This window comes from Borostomias antarcticus (assembly GCF_949987555.1).
Source record: "Borostomias antarcticus genome assembly, chromosome: 23".
Taxonomy (NCBI): Eukaryota; Metazoa; Chordata; class Actinopteri; order Stomiiformes; family Stomiidae; genus Borostomias; species Borostomias antarcticus.
The window spans coordinates 4,435,916-4,451,513 of NC_140256.1; the positions used below are offsets into that span (position 1 = coordinate 4,435,916).

Consider the following 15,598-nt stretch of genomic DNA (forward strand, 5'->3'; position numbering starts at 1 on the left):
AGGTTGTTAAAGATTTTTATAATTAATGGTTTATGATTCAACAATAGTGTTAATGTTTTACAGCAGACGTTATCTTACACATGGGACGTGTTTTACACTGGAATAGCCTTTTCAACAACTTGTATTTCACATAGTGCAACCAGTTTAAAAGACACTTTCAAAAAAGAAGGAGACAGTTTCACGGGAGTAGCCTATGTTGCACTTTTCCTGGATTCTTTTGTTAATCATAAAAAGAGTCATATACTCATATAGCTAGATTTCATGACATCATTTAGAACTGATGAGTGACCTCATCAAACACAGACAGAGCTTGTGAGTCTCTCTTGCCCACTGGAGACAACTCATTGCAGCTCCATTTTCATACTGTATAGCGTTATTGGTTGCCACATAGCCTAAGACTGCTTACAGTAAAAATCAATTGAAGGGGTAGATTTACAAGACACATTGAGATGAGTCAAATTTTGCAGTGCTTAAGTAGGGAGGGGTAAAGCCTTCATCACAAGCCCAGATAGCCTTTTATGTTTGAGTATGAGTCAGTGAAGTTGATATTATTCAATCAACTGGAAAAGAGAGAAAAACTACACATTAGGTTTAAACACTTACTGTCTCTTCACACAGAGAAGCAGATTATCGGTAGATTTCTTTCAGTTAACGTACCATCAAGCCAGTGGGAATACACAGTTGGCTGCATACTGGTCAAATGATCATCAGAAAGGTGTGGTTACATTTCAGTTAAGTAGGTGATCAACCAACCCATGACATCATGTAGCAGGGTTAGCTCCCTGTCTGAGCATGGCTCTACGTAGCTTTACACTGCACAGAGAGCATCCTAACAGCCACAAAGAAATGCAACCAAACCTTCCTCGCTCGCTAAATCAGCGGTAGGGGTGTGGGGTGTGTCTGAATTGTCTCCTCAAAGCTGGATCAAGAATCCTAACAAAATGCCTTGCTCTGTATTTATGGCTTGGTTCCGAGAGACACAGGTACACTCGAGATCAAACGACACTGTTGAACATGTGTGAGGGGGACATACAAGAGGCACTCAGCATTATTCAGAGGTGTGGTTAGAAATCTTAATTTGTAACTTTGTAGACAGACAAATGTTCTTGATTGACTTCACTGGTATAGATTCTATGAGGGAGGGGCCACAACCAGAGACATGCAATGCAGAATAATAATGTCTGCTGGATTGTGGTTAGGAATAGCAAATCATATCAAAACCATTCTAGTAACAGTGTTTGATCCATAATCAAAACCAAAAGTAGATATTCATAAACAGTTTACGGTTGTGATGGACATCCTTGTCTGTAGCAAACAACAGCATGGGTGAGAGAGAAATAGTTTTCAGTCATAAATGCATTAGTGTGAAAGAACTGTAGTTCTTGTTTGGGTACACTGTCATGTAGAGAAGAGAAGTAGGCTACAGGGCCGTAGACTCAGTAAAATGTAGTGTGTTTATGGGGAGAAAGTAGACTGATGTCACCCTTAACGAGGGACCCACTATCCACATATGACTACAGGCGTCAACACGTGACCTGTTGAAGGTCCGATCTTCTTCATGAGAGTTGAACATGAGGCAGTGATTTGTCTTCTCTTTATAAAAGGTGCTTTCATCGTGTTCCACAAGCGTTTTTAAGACTCATCAAAAGTGGAAAGTTGTCCGGATAATATATTCCAGTATAATAAAGCATCCCTTGGTTTTTCTCAAGTGAAGAGTCAATCACGTGTCTAATGGCTTGCATTGCATCTATATTGCTTTCCAGTTCACTTGACATGGGAGTGTTAGATCCAAGTATCATTCTGTTAAGCCTGAGAAATAGTAAAGACAGCCACTGTTGTATTTTTTTTTTTACTTGTACATGTACATGGTTACATGTAGGGTTGGATATTGGAGTGGCAGAGAGCAGAGTAGAGCAAGCTCTCACCTGCAACCACAGCATATCCTTCTTTGCTTGTTTTTTTCTCTCCAGAAAGTCATCACTCCAGCACGAGCAATGGCTGCCGACACCCCAGAAATAAATTACGTTGTTGTCATGGTAACGCAGGCAGCGATGGGCCGGGGGTTCCCTCGAAGAGGAGCTTTCGGGTTGATAGGGGTGGAGAAGAGTGGAACCTATCCAGCTGTAACAGGCTGTGACCAAGGGAAGGGAGTGCTCCACTGGTTTGACTGGCCTTACCCAGACCTAGTTGGGGTTCCAACTAGGGATTCCTAGTTTGGGTAAGGGGGCTCACCCAGCCCCTGGATTGTAGGCTGTCCTGGTGCAGGAGTTAGGAGAGCTCGAAGCCTGTGTTCATACTGATGGCGTAGCGCAGCTTGTCCCTCAGGATGCTCTTCTTGCTGTAGTTGGGCAGCTTGAGGAGGTTGAAGCAGGTGGAGGAGGTGGGGAGCCGGCCGCCTGGCTCCTTTTTCCTGATGGTGAAGAAACCCCTGAGGACACTGCCCAGGGTGTCTCCTGTGTCCTGGAGACAACATAAACACAGCCGTCGAGAACTCAGAACAAGTTTACCTAGAGTTGTTGGTTGCTATTTCCTTCTATCCGTGTTCTCTCACCTGGTCGTCAGACACCTCCACACAGCGGATGGAGAAAGGAGGTTTGAGGTAGGCAAAACCTAGGAGGGGCGGCCTTGAGCAGCTGGTAACAAACTGTGAGATCGAAACAACAAGAGGAGAGGATTTAAGTGGAAATTGAGGGCATTCTAGTTGGAAGTCGAAACATCAAGATCTTATTAAAAACGAGAAATGGTGCTCAGTGAGCACAGACCTCCACCCCTGAATGCATTTTGTGGCTCTGTGCACACCGCAATTGAATGGGTTGAATGGGAATCGGTCTGATAGTTGTAGCATAAACGTGGTCTAAAGAATGAATGGAGGTGAATGGCTGGCCGTGTTTGGGCGGCTCGTGGACCCGCCCCATCATTCCGATCTGCTCCAAAATTTAATGGGTTCTAAGGTGGTCCATGCTACACCCTTCCACCGAATTTCCTGAAAATCAGTGTTTTTTGTGTAATACTGCTGATTAATTATATCAATAATCAAATAATAATAATAATAACAACAACAACAATAACAATGAAAGCAGCAGCTGTTGCTGACCTTGAGGAACATGGCCCTCTCCTCAGAGGTGAAGTCACTGGACAGGATGTCCCACAGCCAGATGATGACTCGGTGGCTGCTGTGGAAGCCTCCGTAGTACACAGTGTGTTTCCTGGTAACCAGACCAATCATGTCAGCAAGCAGCCTGTACTCACCTACAGGTACATGGTACCACATGGCAGTCACTTGCACATCATTTGTAACTACGTGAAGATTGCACACAAACAGGATTGCTCACAAATGTTTGAGCAGCAAGACGTGATGAAACTAAAACATAACATGCCAAAACTGTACTGTCGGGGTGTGTGTGTGGGGGGGGGGGCGGGGTCACGTACTTGAGGTCGTCCAGGTCAATCTCGGCGTTGTCCCCGGAGACGAGGCGCTGGACCTCGGGCGTGGAGAACATGTGGAGCCACTCTGGGTTGATGATGCTGCGGAACCCTCTGATGAAGCCTGCGGTCTGCTCCTTGATCTGGGTGTGCATACGGAAGTGGGCCATCAGGTGGATGTAGCTGATCCTACAGGACAGGAGAGGTCGGGTCAGGGTCAGGGGGTCACAAAAGACACAAAAGCGCACAGTCATGGCGCAACAATGACATTAGTTGTTAAAGCAAAAGACGGTATGGACTGTTGACGTGCCGTAACTAACATAATCAAACTGGATCTGCATTTGCTTACTTGTTCTCATTGGTAACCTGCATAGTCTTTCCTCCGGGTATCAGCTCGTGACAGACCAGCTGTGAAGGAACCTCAGAGAGCGTTAGAAAGTGTAGAGGATTTTAATCTTTCAGTGTTCTTTATGTATCTGAAGCTTCAGTTCTCACCTGCCCCATGACATCCTCATCATATGATAGCGTCAGTCCAAGATCACTGACATCCCCATCGTAGCGCTGCACATTTGATAAGACGAAGGTCAATCAAATACCAGATACCACATAGGTACACATAAAAAATAACTAAGGGAAAACTAAGTCAAGTTATTATAAAATGAGGGAACACTGAAAGGAATGGGACACCGAAGTGTCTATGTGAGAGTATTGGCCGTGGGTGACCTCTGACCTTGATAGAGGTGAGGTTCTTGTAGAACTCGGAGTCCAGAGATGGCAGCTCGTCTATGGAGCTGTAGAAGGTGCTGTGATGGTGGCCTAGGACCTGGCTGAGGAAGAAGGAGGCGAAGGGCACGTCCACCACAATACCCTGGACACACAAACAGCACAGAGCAACGGTCAGGGAGAGAGGACAGCACTTCCGCCCAATACATACTATACTTCCTATACTATACTATACTTCCACTATACATACTAATCACGGCCATTACATATCATGACACTATGTGTAAAGAGAATTGTTCTTGTGGCTTTCAGCACTTAGTTGTTACATTTCATTGGTTGTATCGCTATACAAATAAAGCTTTGATTGATTGATTGATTGATTGATTGGTCCAAATCATACCTCATACATGGCTTTTCCCAGCATCTTCCCCACAAACTCAAAGAGCTGCAGGTGGTTCTCATGAATGTAGGATGTCGGGGAGGGGTACAGCCTCTCATTTCCACTGGTGGTCTGCGAAAGAACATCATCATCGTCATTATCGTCGACGGCACCGTGGTTCCCCAACAATAGTGGCAAACGGTACCTTAAAGAGGTTGAGAGCTGGGTTGAACACTTTCTTGATGATCTCTTCCAGAAACTCCTTGAAAACGCCGTCCTGGTCAATCCCGGCCTCGTCCACTCCGAGGTCGTTGACGAACTTCACACGTATGACGCCTTTAATGGAGTTGACGGGCAGCCGACGGAGCTGGTCGTATCCGTCCTAGAGAGACGCACACATGAGCTGTGTTGGGAATCACTCCCTATTCACTATATAGTGCACTATATACATGTAGGGTGTCAGCCATTTTGTTTGTAGTGTCCGAATTCTCCACGGAATTTTCGTTCCCTATATAGTCCACTATTTATTATCCACAATTCACCTTGATTTGCAGGGAACAGTGCATGTACCCTACATTTTCTCCGTTCCCTAGGTAGTTCACTACATGGTGAACCCTATATAGGGAATAGGGAGTGAGGGAACGAGGGAGCGATTCCCAACACAGCTATGGAGTCGAACCAAGGTTGGCCTCTGGTGGAGACGTCACTGCTAGTCATAAAACTGACACTACTTTCCTTGCCAGCCTCCTGTGACGTGCTGAGGTGACAGCTACTACAGCTCCACATACCTCCAGCATCCGCGAGCGGCGAATGGTGATGTGGGTGACGTGAGGAGAGGCGGAGCTCGTCTCCACCAATCCCAGGCTTTCCTTCTCCTTAGTGACGATGTTCCGGAACAGTAGGACCCTCTGGAAAAAGCGACCGTAGAATGAAGACACCACACTGGCACGGCTAAAGCAGGAAGGAGCAGTGACACGACAAATTCACCGGGGGGTCAATACCTCCTCCCTGTTCTCTTACGTTTTTATGAGGGATGACATGAGGGATGTACTGCAGTATCAGCTGGGCTCTCCTCTTGCCCTTCTCCAGCTCCTGGAACAGGACGCTTGGCTTCAGATCCCTGGACACACAGGAGGATAGATGTCAGCCTATTATAGCTACGCTCGCCATCAGCTACAACTCATCACAGTGATTCTCCTTCGAAAGGCTTTCGACCAGCGCGGGCGTATAAATCCCAGGCGCTGCTGGGGTTGAGCTTGTGTCGGCAGGCCGGCCGCTCACTTGCGCAGCCAGTGGTCATCAGGGGAGAACTTCCTCCGGCAGTCCCTCTCGTAGAGCACCATCAGCCAGCCGTGGACACTGTGGAACAAGTCCAGCTTCTCCCCCTTGGCATTCTCTGTCACAGACAAACAACATGAGCTCCTTAATCAGCTTAAACCAAAGTTTGACTGAGGAAATTAAGGAGGGGGAGGGGGGGGGGGGGCAGCACACTTACCTAAAATGCCGTCCCAAATCATCTTGTACACAAATGTGTTCAGGAACGAGGAGATGGTGACAAGCTCTTCGGTTTTGAAAGAGATCTGTTCCTCGTAAACCTCAATGTCGTCCAGGATTCTACGACAGACAGAACGTGACACAGACTGATTGTGGGCACTGACCAACTGACCTAGTCGTGTTTCGACATACAGTATTTGTCTTTTCGAATCAAGCTTACGTGATGAGGTGACGTGAACAGTCGCAGAAGAGCATGAGCATGGCCAGGAGCTGCTTGGACTCCTCCGTGTCGTTGTTCAGACACTCCAGGAACAGCTTGAGTCCGCCCTGGGGACCCAGCTCACAGATGAAGGCCCACAGCTTGGGCAGCAGGTCATCCAGGTAGGTCAGGCCTGAGAGAGCACCAGGGACAGAGACCACTGTGAACTGTGTGTGTGTGTGTGTGTGTGTGTGTGTGTGTGTGTGTGTGTGTGTGTGTGTGTGTGTGTGTGTGTGTGTGCATACTGTACATGTGTCTGTTTACAGTGCGTGTATGTGTTTTGAGCCTACCGGTGAGGATCTGCAGTCGTATCTGTGTGAGTGTGGTGAGGGCCGTCTGGTAGAGCACACAGATACTGCACACTTTCTGCACCTCTGCTGAGTCCACCCTCTTCCCCCCAACAGGCTTCAGGATGTTCCGAACTGAGGCGGATTTCTGGAACGCCCGCTTAAAGAGACCTAGTAGGAGTGGTCAAAACAATAACACTTCCACATCAGTGATTTATAATGGACCGGCTGCCAATTGCATCTTATGTTAAAAGCTGTAACATCAGTAACTACTGCAAATGTGACTCACTCTTGACTGGCAGGTTGTTCTGTGACGTGGTTGGCTGTTGAGGTGGAGGGGTGGGCTCTTGGCTCTCCAGCTTTTTGCTGAGGACGTCACTAAAGAGGGTCCTGATCACAGGAACGCCCCACAGGTACTGCAGTTGTCTGGTCACCAGCGGCATGGACTCATTCAGACTGGGGACAAGAGAGAGAGGGGAGAGAGAGAGAGAGAGAGAAAGAAAGAAAGAAAGAAAGAAAGACAGACAGACAGACAGACAGACAGACAGACAGACAGAAAGAAAGAAAGAAAGAAAGAAAGAAAGAAAGAAAGAAAGAAAGAAAGAAAGAAAGAAAGAAAGAAAGAAAGAAAGAAAGAAAGAAAGAAAGAAAGAAAGGAAAGAAAGAAAGAAAGAAAGAAAGAAAGAAAGAAAGAAAGAAAGAAAGAAAGAAAAGAAAAGAAAGAAAGAAAGAAAGAAAGAAAGAAAGAAAGAAAGAAAGAAAGAAAGAAAGAAAGAAAGAAAGAAAGAAAGAAAGAAAGAAAGAAAGAAAGAAAGAAAGAAAGAAAGAAAAGAAAAGAAAAGAAAGAAAGAAAGAAAGAAAGAAAGAAAGAAAGAAAGAAAGAAAGAAAGAAAGAAAGAAAGAAAGAAAGAAAGAAGATATCAAGAAAATTCCCAGTGCCTTCCAGTAGTTTATACCACATGCAGGCTCTGAGGAGCTCAAACTGACCCGTAATCAACGGTTTGGGAGAACCAGCCCAGGACTGGGTGCCAGTGTGTCAGGTTTGACTTCTTCTGGGACACGTATCGCTGGCAGTAGGACAGCATGTCGGTCAGGTCCTTCACAAAGTGGTTGGCCTCCTCCTCCAGCACCTTCTCACTGAGGAAGCCCAGGTGGATCAGGTTACCTGCAGAGGAAACGACGGATCAATTCCACAGATCAATGAAGAACAAAGAACAACACAGGCGAAAACCTAGGAAACTCTCCTACCCAATAAGCACAGAGTGTGGCTCCCCTCCAAGCACACACAGATGTCTCCACACTGCTCCTCTCGGCTCAGGAACAGGATGAATTTCCTCAGCAGGTCATGAGTCTGGATGGAGGCCATGCACTGCCCAGCACACAAACAAGACATTCCCAGCCAAACATAATCAACACCATCTTTACAGCGCCATTGATCAGCCTATACCGAATACAGAGCATCTGATCTACTAGCATGTCTGAGTTGATCCACCTCTGGTGTGAGCACGCTGAGGTGGGAGATGACGGCTGGAACGGACATGATGTGGATGAGGAAAGATCTCAACAGGTTGTCAGAGAAGTGAGCAGCGACGACCGGTCTGGAAACAGAAACATGTTAGCGCCACCACGTTTTAAATCACAAACTGATTTAGACTTCTTTGTCCTATAAAATAAACCATACCATCAATATGTGCAAATGCAATTTACGCATGATTGATGTTGATTGTTCATAAGCAAATCAGGAAAATACAACAACAATGGAGTGGCCTGCTGCCCATGGCAGTGGTGTTGCTCAGACAATGAACCATCTGAAAGGTTGACTGAGCATCTATAGAAGACACACCTTAATGAAAGAGTGAATATAGCTGTGAGGGTGCCCTTGGAGAGCGAGGGTCTGGAGCGGGCCAATCCGTTGGTGAGAAGAATCTACACAGGAAACCCAAAAATGTCAGGTAAGAATTACATAAATGAATCATAGTATAGTCATGATATGAAGAGTGATGGAGGATGTATCGTGTGTAGCAGTACCTGCATGACAGAGTAAAATCCCTTTTGATTTAGATATCCCATGATGTTCTCACAAATACGAGTAAGTGCTGGTCTGAGAGCCTCTCCTGGAATGGGGAAAGGGAAAAACATTTGTAGTTTGGTTTCATAAACATGCCGTGTGATGATGGAGGATGTGTGTAAAACATAGTTGGGTCTGGCACTGACCTTTCCCTCTAACTATTTTCCAGCTTAAAGTGTCGGTGAAAGTCACCAGCATGGTGAGGTACAGAGTCACCAGTTTATTGTCCTGCAGTATGTCAGGCTACAGGAAACAGACAGGAAGATTATGCCATGTTGTAACATTTCAATATTTCAGTCTTCAAAACCATTCACCTATTACAATGAGAATCATCAAAGCATCCAGATTTACCTTCAGCTTTTTCAGCAATTGACAGGAGACCCACAGAACATCTTTAATCTGCTTGATCCAGGGAATGGTGAGGTCTTTGGAAAGTGCCAAGGACACATACCAAACCTAATAACCAATAGAGAGAGAATTAAGAAATGTCAATGAGACAGACTGGATTTATTAAGATCTGTACTCAAACATAATGTGAACAGATAATTTTGTAACATACTTACTTTGGGCTCGTTTTCAACGTCCATGCTGGAAAGTATGGAACGACAAAGCTTCTCGAATCGCTGCAGAGGAAACAGTAGACTTTAATTAAATCATTGTTTATTCAAATTACGCCCTCAGCTGAGCACTACAATTATACGTATAATCTGAGGCAATTAATATTTTTTCTCTGGTGGAAAATATTTTAGACATTAATTAGTTCTGTATTAAACATTATAATCAATAAGTGAACTCACCTGCTTATCATCTTGGCAATAAATGAATAATAACTTCCGTGCAATTTTGAAAATGGATAGTGCATTTCTTTTTGATGTCCCAGCATCAGATACTTGAAAGAAGTCATCAACATCTTTCCTGGTGAGACAGCAATAGAATACAGCACGTGTCTTATGAAGGCTAAATAATGATGACGTCTGAGTATGGATTTATTGTCATTGTAGAGGAAGGAGCCCATAATACCAAACTCTAACCTTATTTGCTTTTGGAGTTTGCAACGGCAGAGGAACCTCCTAACAAGGGCCTGGATCTGGGTGGCTGCTCGCTCCTTCTCCTTGTGCCCCTTCCTCTCCTCACGAGCCTGCCTGGCTTTATCCAGGAACTCTGACTTGGAACTCTGAGTAGCACTGAACATTTTGTGCACCCCTAATAGATTTGTAAGCAAAATTATTAGATGTAATTTCTGCATAATGAGAAAGAGGGTGAGAAAAAACATTGTCAACAGTAGATAATTTATGATCTGCAGTAACTTATTGATGTAGAGTGTATTGGCACCATAAACAACATGCTACTAGTAGCCAGACAGACAGCTGCCTTACCTGTGTGGTATTTCCCTGCCGATGTTGTCTGGACCTTCTGATTCTCTACGCTTCTCCTGTCATTTGAGCATCCTCGAGATCCAAGTTTCAAAATAGCTCAGCGAAGAACCTGTCATCTCTGAGGATAACAACACAAGATAGCTCACTAGCTAACAATAACATGATTTTGCAAGACGTTCATTGAAATCGTTGCTAGTTTGCCTAACTCGCCTGCTGTCTTTTAGTTATCTTACTACTGCCCGGAACGTGGCTTGCTATGCTACTAACGTGACATAAAGCAGAGATCTGAGAGATCAGATGATCAGAGATCTGCCCAAAAGAGAAGCTAGTTATGGATAGCTAAGTTAGCTTGCACAATACTTCGTCACGCAAATGCAATTATTACGAAAAGCGTTTTCAAGATATAATTCAAGGAGCTCAACCTTTACCAAAGAGTAAACTGAGGTTTTCTTCAAATGACATCCTCAATATTAAACACTGTATGTTATACGGTTTCAAGATGTAAACAATAACAGAAGATCCTTACAGACTGCAGCCATTAATCCTCCCACTGTCGCACTGAAATCATTCCGAGTGGGAAATCGCTTTGCCATATGTGGCAATCATTGAACTTGATTAGATTTTCACATCGCATTGTCTGAAATTGTAATTTTTGTGTTGTGTACGACATAGACAAATTACTGAACTGGTCTGGGTCTCGGATTTAATTAAAGTAACAGTAAACTGCAACCGGAATGTGTGAGGAACAGTTCCTACTGGTCATGTGAAATGGTAGTGGGGACGAATATCTGTTACTCCTTTCAGCAGGGAAATGGATAACGTAAGAGTCAGAATTATCAATTAATCTTGGAGAATTAATAGCTAGGGTGGACTTCTTGCGAATGTGTAAACTTCATCATTAATTTATTCAGCATCAGACAGGTATCGTGCACAAGAGACAGAATATTCCAGACGCACAAGAGAAGCTAGCGAACTATTGACGTCATTCTAAGTGCGAAGTGTTAATCCGGAAGTGGCTCGTTTGCTAGTTGAGCCAGTCAGTCCATCTACACCTCCCTGTTCCTTACTGGGGATAACTCATTCCGAAGGCTGTTGGGGGTTCTATGGTAAATATGAATTAATAATGGCATGATCTGACAGCACGTTATGACATTTGTTTTGAAAAAGAAAATATGTATGGTGGTGATGTCTGTGAGAAATGTGTTGATGTACTTGTGTGCTGTCAGGATGGTTAGCAGGCTAGTGCTAGCTAGCTAGCTACCAAACATAGCTTGCTAATCACTCCCTTTGATCTGCCATCATCATCATCATCAGCTGCAGGGTTCTTTTGTATACCTTGGCTCCCCATTTTCCATTATTCCTTTTCTTGCACTTGATCTGAACTGAACTGAAGTTTCATTCACCAGGAAGTGACATGCTTTCTTGATGTATCTGATTGGTCGTCCTCTGTGTCTGTTTGTATTACGTTACATTACATTACAGTCATTTAGCAGACACATTTAACCAAAGCGACTTACAATAATTGCATTTAATGTAGGCAGTCAGGGTACTACTGCTTGCAAGAAGTATATATATTTAGTTTATCATATTTTGTATATCACTATATTTAGTTTGCACCGTATTTTGTATTTGCACTGTATCTTTTGTTTTGCACTATCAATGTCTTTGCACTGTCCTGTCTTGCACCCTGTCCTATCGCCTGCAACAGCGTATGCCATTACCCTAGTCAAATTCCTAGTACTTATGAACCATATACATGCCCAATAAAACGGATCTTGAATGTTGAAATCTTGAATATTGCACCCACAAGTGCATCTCATTTTCAAACAAGTGACTAAGAGCATTATCTAGTTTGTATCTGTCCATGCCCTAACATTTTGATTACGTCATGTGCTGTCACAGGAAGAGATGTCAGGAGAGAGTGTGGTGAGCTCGGCAGTGCCAGCAGCTACGACCCGGACCACTTCATTCAAAGGCTCCAGCCCCAGCTCCAAGTATGTGAAGCTGAACGTGGGCGGAGCTCTGTATTACACCACCATGCAGACACTGACCAAGCAGGATACCATGCTCAAGGCCATGTTCAGTGGCAGGATGGAGGTCCTCACAGACAGCGAAGGTAGGCTCTGTCACACCCATGTGTAGCCATATGGGAGGGGGATCTTGGTAGCGGTCCAATCACGAATACCCTTTGTTGTCCACGTCCAGGCTGGATTCTGATTGACCGCTGCGGGAAACACTTTGGGACCATTCTGAACTACCTGAGAGACGGGGCGGTCCCTCTGCCGGACAACCGGAGGGAGACGGAGGAGCTGCTGGCTGAGGCCAAGTACTACCTGGTCCAGGGCCTGGCTGACGAGTGTCAGGCTGCGCTGCAGGTACGGTACACTCACCTGCAGTCTGACCACCCCACCACCCCACCTGCAGTCTGACCACCCCAAGTCCAGGATCTGGCTCTTCTCTCCTAGCACGCTCTTGTTGATCCTTCAAATCAAACTTTATTTGTATAGCGCATTTCATACACAGAGGCAACACAATGCGCTTTACAGAGAGCAATGGCAGGATGGGCATAGGCCCCACCCCTACATATTCCAGAGGGAAGCTAAAAAACAGTTTCACCCGGGGGCCAGAAAAGTGAGCTGTAAAAATTCTTCCCTTCGATACACCCGAATGTATCGCTCATGTTTACATTTCTGTGTTCTAGAACAAAGACGCCTATGAGCCGTTCTGCAAAGTGCCCCTGGTGACATCGTCTAAGGAGGAGCAGAGACTCATCGCTACTTCTAATAAGGTAACCCTCCAATTCACGTCCTATAGAGTGGTATCAGTGACTGTATTTGTATGTTCATGTGTGCTGTCCCATATGGACCCATAACTCCCATTGTGTCCCCACAGCCCACTGTCAAACTCCTGTACAACAGAAGCAACAATAAATACTCATACACCAGGTGAGAGTTTCCCGATATCTGATAGACAAGTGACTGGAAGAGACAATTAAAGGCTTGTATATCAGTTTAATGGCCTGAACGGTCAACTGACCTTACGTTCTGTGCATTCTCTGCCTAGTAATTCTGATGACAACATGCTGAAGAACATCGAGCTGTTTGACAAGCTGTCGCTGAGGTTCAACGGCCGCGTGCTCTTCATCAAGGATGTGATCGGGGATGAGATCTGCTGCTGGTCGTTTTACGGACAGGGCCGCAAGATCGCCGAGGTGTGCTGCACCTCCATCGTCTACGCCACTGAGAAGAAACAAACCAAGGTAATGAGTTTGTGAGACCTGGGAGGTTATGATGTGGAATATTGTGATTCGATGTCAGTGCTGTGATGGATTTATTTTATTTTTAGATTTTATCTTTATTTAGTCAGGGGAGCCCATTGAGACCAAGGTCTCATTTACAGTGGTGTCCTGGTTGCACAGCATAAAACAATATAAAATCACAATCATACATTTGACACATTTAAATACAATGACAATATTATCCAACACATACACAGACCTTGATCCCATATTCGTGAATCATATTTTTTATCAAATCAAACTTTATTTGTATAGCGCATTTCATACACAGAGGCAACACAATGCACTTCACAGAGATGAAGGGGGGGGGGGGGCATAGGTCCCCCCCTACATATTCCAGAGGGAAGCAAAAAAAAAAATCACCAAGGGGCCAGAAAAGTGATCTGTAAAAATTCTTCCCTGATCTCTCAACAAGATGATCGAGCAAGCTCCTGGAAAATGTTTGTCTATTGGCTAAGAACATTTACAGAGCAATAAGCATTGGCTAAATACTTCATAGGAGAGACATGACTATCAGTAGAGTGTATAAATAGTTACAGAGATGCTGCCTATACTGTATGGTAGGCCATTATGTGTTAGCTATCCCTGTAGTATGATATTTTAGTGAATCATATAAGAAAGCAGAATAAGCATAGAGAATGTGGAGTAAACGAGGTGTACCCACAAAGCAGAGGTGGGGAGACAGAAAGCAGAGAGCCAAGAGTAAAAAAGGGGTAGGCTTGGCTGGATAGGGACAGCTGGTGACAGAGTGGGAAGGAGCTGGACTCCAGGAAGGCAGGGGGCCTCTCTCAGGACCATGGGGTGCTATTTGGAGGACCTTTGGAAGGGAAAATGTCCAAAGTGACTAAGGCGACCAATTAAAAAGTCTCCTGAAACCTATTCCATGCTCTAGGAGCACCATAACTAAAAGCAGTCTTTTCCTAGTTCAGTTTTGTCTCGTCTTCTGCAAAGATACACAATGTCCTCAGAAATCTAATTTTGTCTCCACTTACCTCCTCTTCCTCCTCCTCTTCCTCAGGTGGAGTTCCCCGAGGCACGCATCTACGAGGAGACCCTCAACATCCTCCTGTACGAGTCGCAGGATGGGCGCGGCCCCGACAACGCCCTGCTGGAGGCCACAGGGGGCGCCGCAGGGCGCTCCCACCACCTGGACGAGGACGACGAGCGAGACCGCATCGACAGGGTTCGCAGGATCCACGTCAAACGGCCGGACGACCGCACACACCATCACCAGTGACCCGCCCCCCCGTCAACAAATATCACCCCTCCACACACACACACACACACACACACACACACACACACACACACACACACACACTGCAAAACGGTCCAGGATTCCCGCCCCCAGGCTGTCTCTGGAACACGCCTGTGCCTTATAACACCGTTCACCTCTCTCCCACTTCCCCTCCGGTCTCACCAGCGTCCTCCAGGAGGGCTCTGCTGAGAGGAGATCGCCTAGTCTGAAGTGGTGAAGTCATATCCTGTCGTCGGCTATCGGCTCTGTTCTAGTGTTCTGAAGAAAATGTTTTGTTCTTCTGTGTTCGCCCCCTAGTGTCGGGCCGCTGTTCTGCGTGTTTAGTGTGGAGTATGTGAAAGACTCGTGGTCATGATGCTGGTTTTGGGTTTAGTTTTGAATGTGTTTGGTTTGCTGTACGACATATTGATTTATTAATTAGTGTTGATGCACTTGGTGGCAGTGAACCAGGCGCAGTTCGGGAACTCTCTACTAGGGGGCAGTGTTGTATCAGACAGTGTTCTCTCCCAAAGTTGCAGGCTGCAGGTTTTCAGCCTTTCATTCTTCATTTGATGTAAATGATCGTTTAAAAGGGGAGAACCTGAGCTGTGGACAGAGGTGTTGAGTGTACCAGGGTGATTGAATGATGTAGCCCAACGCTGGAACGAATGCCTGAAACCAGAGACCCCCTCCATGGGAAGAGAGGTCTGTTTCCTACAAGCTATTAACAGGCAGAGAAATTAGACCTGTCCGTCTTTAAAGCATTCATTAAGGAATGCACCGTATGTCACACGCTAGAATTAAAAATGTCTCTTTTAACAAACACAATACTTGTAGAAAGAGCTGTTTCTACAAATATGCACATGAACTATTTTACATATACTGTAAATACCGCAAATAAAATATTTACATACTTATGCAGTTGTCATTTTATTTCTCAGATTTGTATTGTCTTTGTAAGTACAAAATTATGATACATATGGCTACAAATATATTATTTGTTGCAGGAGCATCCTGATCATCTTTCATTATAAAATACGGTATGTTGAAGATG

The 15,598-nt window shown here is 45.1% G+C and overlaps 2 protein-coding genes across 2 annotated transcripts; one reads left to right on the forward strand and one right to left on the reverse strand.

Moving 5' to 3' along the window:
* Positions 1-36: 36 nt before the first annotated feature.
* On the reverse strand, positions 37-10,558 carry ube3b (ubiquitin protein ligase E3B). The gene is made up of 28 exons (XM_084457191.1): positions 10,536-10,558; positions 10,010-10,127; positions 9,665-9,836; positions 9,431-9,548; positions 9,197-9,256; positions 8,985-9,089; positions 8,780-8,876; positions 8,594-8,679; positions 8,409-8,491; positions 8,058-8,163; positions 7,814-7,934; positions 7,553-7,730; positions 6,855-7,021; positions 6,569-6,736; positions 6,240-6,411; positions 6,021-6,139; positions 5,807-5,921; positions 5,546-5,645; positions 5,314-5,433; positions 4,731-4,907; positions 4,547-4,657; positions 4,154-4,291; positions 3,919-3,984; positions 3,773-3,831; positions 3,430-3,612; positions 3,095-3,206; positions 2,552-2,644; positions 37-2,460 (listed from the first exon to the last, which is right to left on the reverse strand). Exons 3-28 carry the CDS (start codon positions 9,823-9,825, stop codon positions 2,269-2,271), a joined length of 3,207 nt encoding a protein of 1,068 aa, XP_084313317.1. The 5' UTR covers positions 9,826-9,836; positions 10,010-10,127; positions 10,536-10,558; the 3' UTR covers positions 37-2,268.
* Positions 10,559-10,860: 302 nt separating this feature from the next.
* On the forward strand, positions 10,861-15,426 carry kctd10 (potassium channel tetramerization domain containing 10). Its single transcript, XM_084457200.1, has 7 exons — positions 10,861-11,115; positions 11,912-12,125; positions 12,215-12,384; positions 12,711-12,797; positions 12,902-12,954; positions 13,073-13,268; positions 14,326-15,426. Exons 1-7 carry the CDS (start codon positions 11,113-11,115, stop codon positions 14,542-14,544), a joined length of 942 nt encoding a protein of 313 aa, XP_084313326.1. The 5' UTR covers positions 10,861-11,112; the 3' UTR covers positions 14,545-15,426.
* Positions 15,427-15,598: the final 172 nt, after the last annotated feature.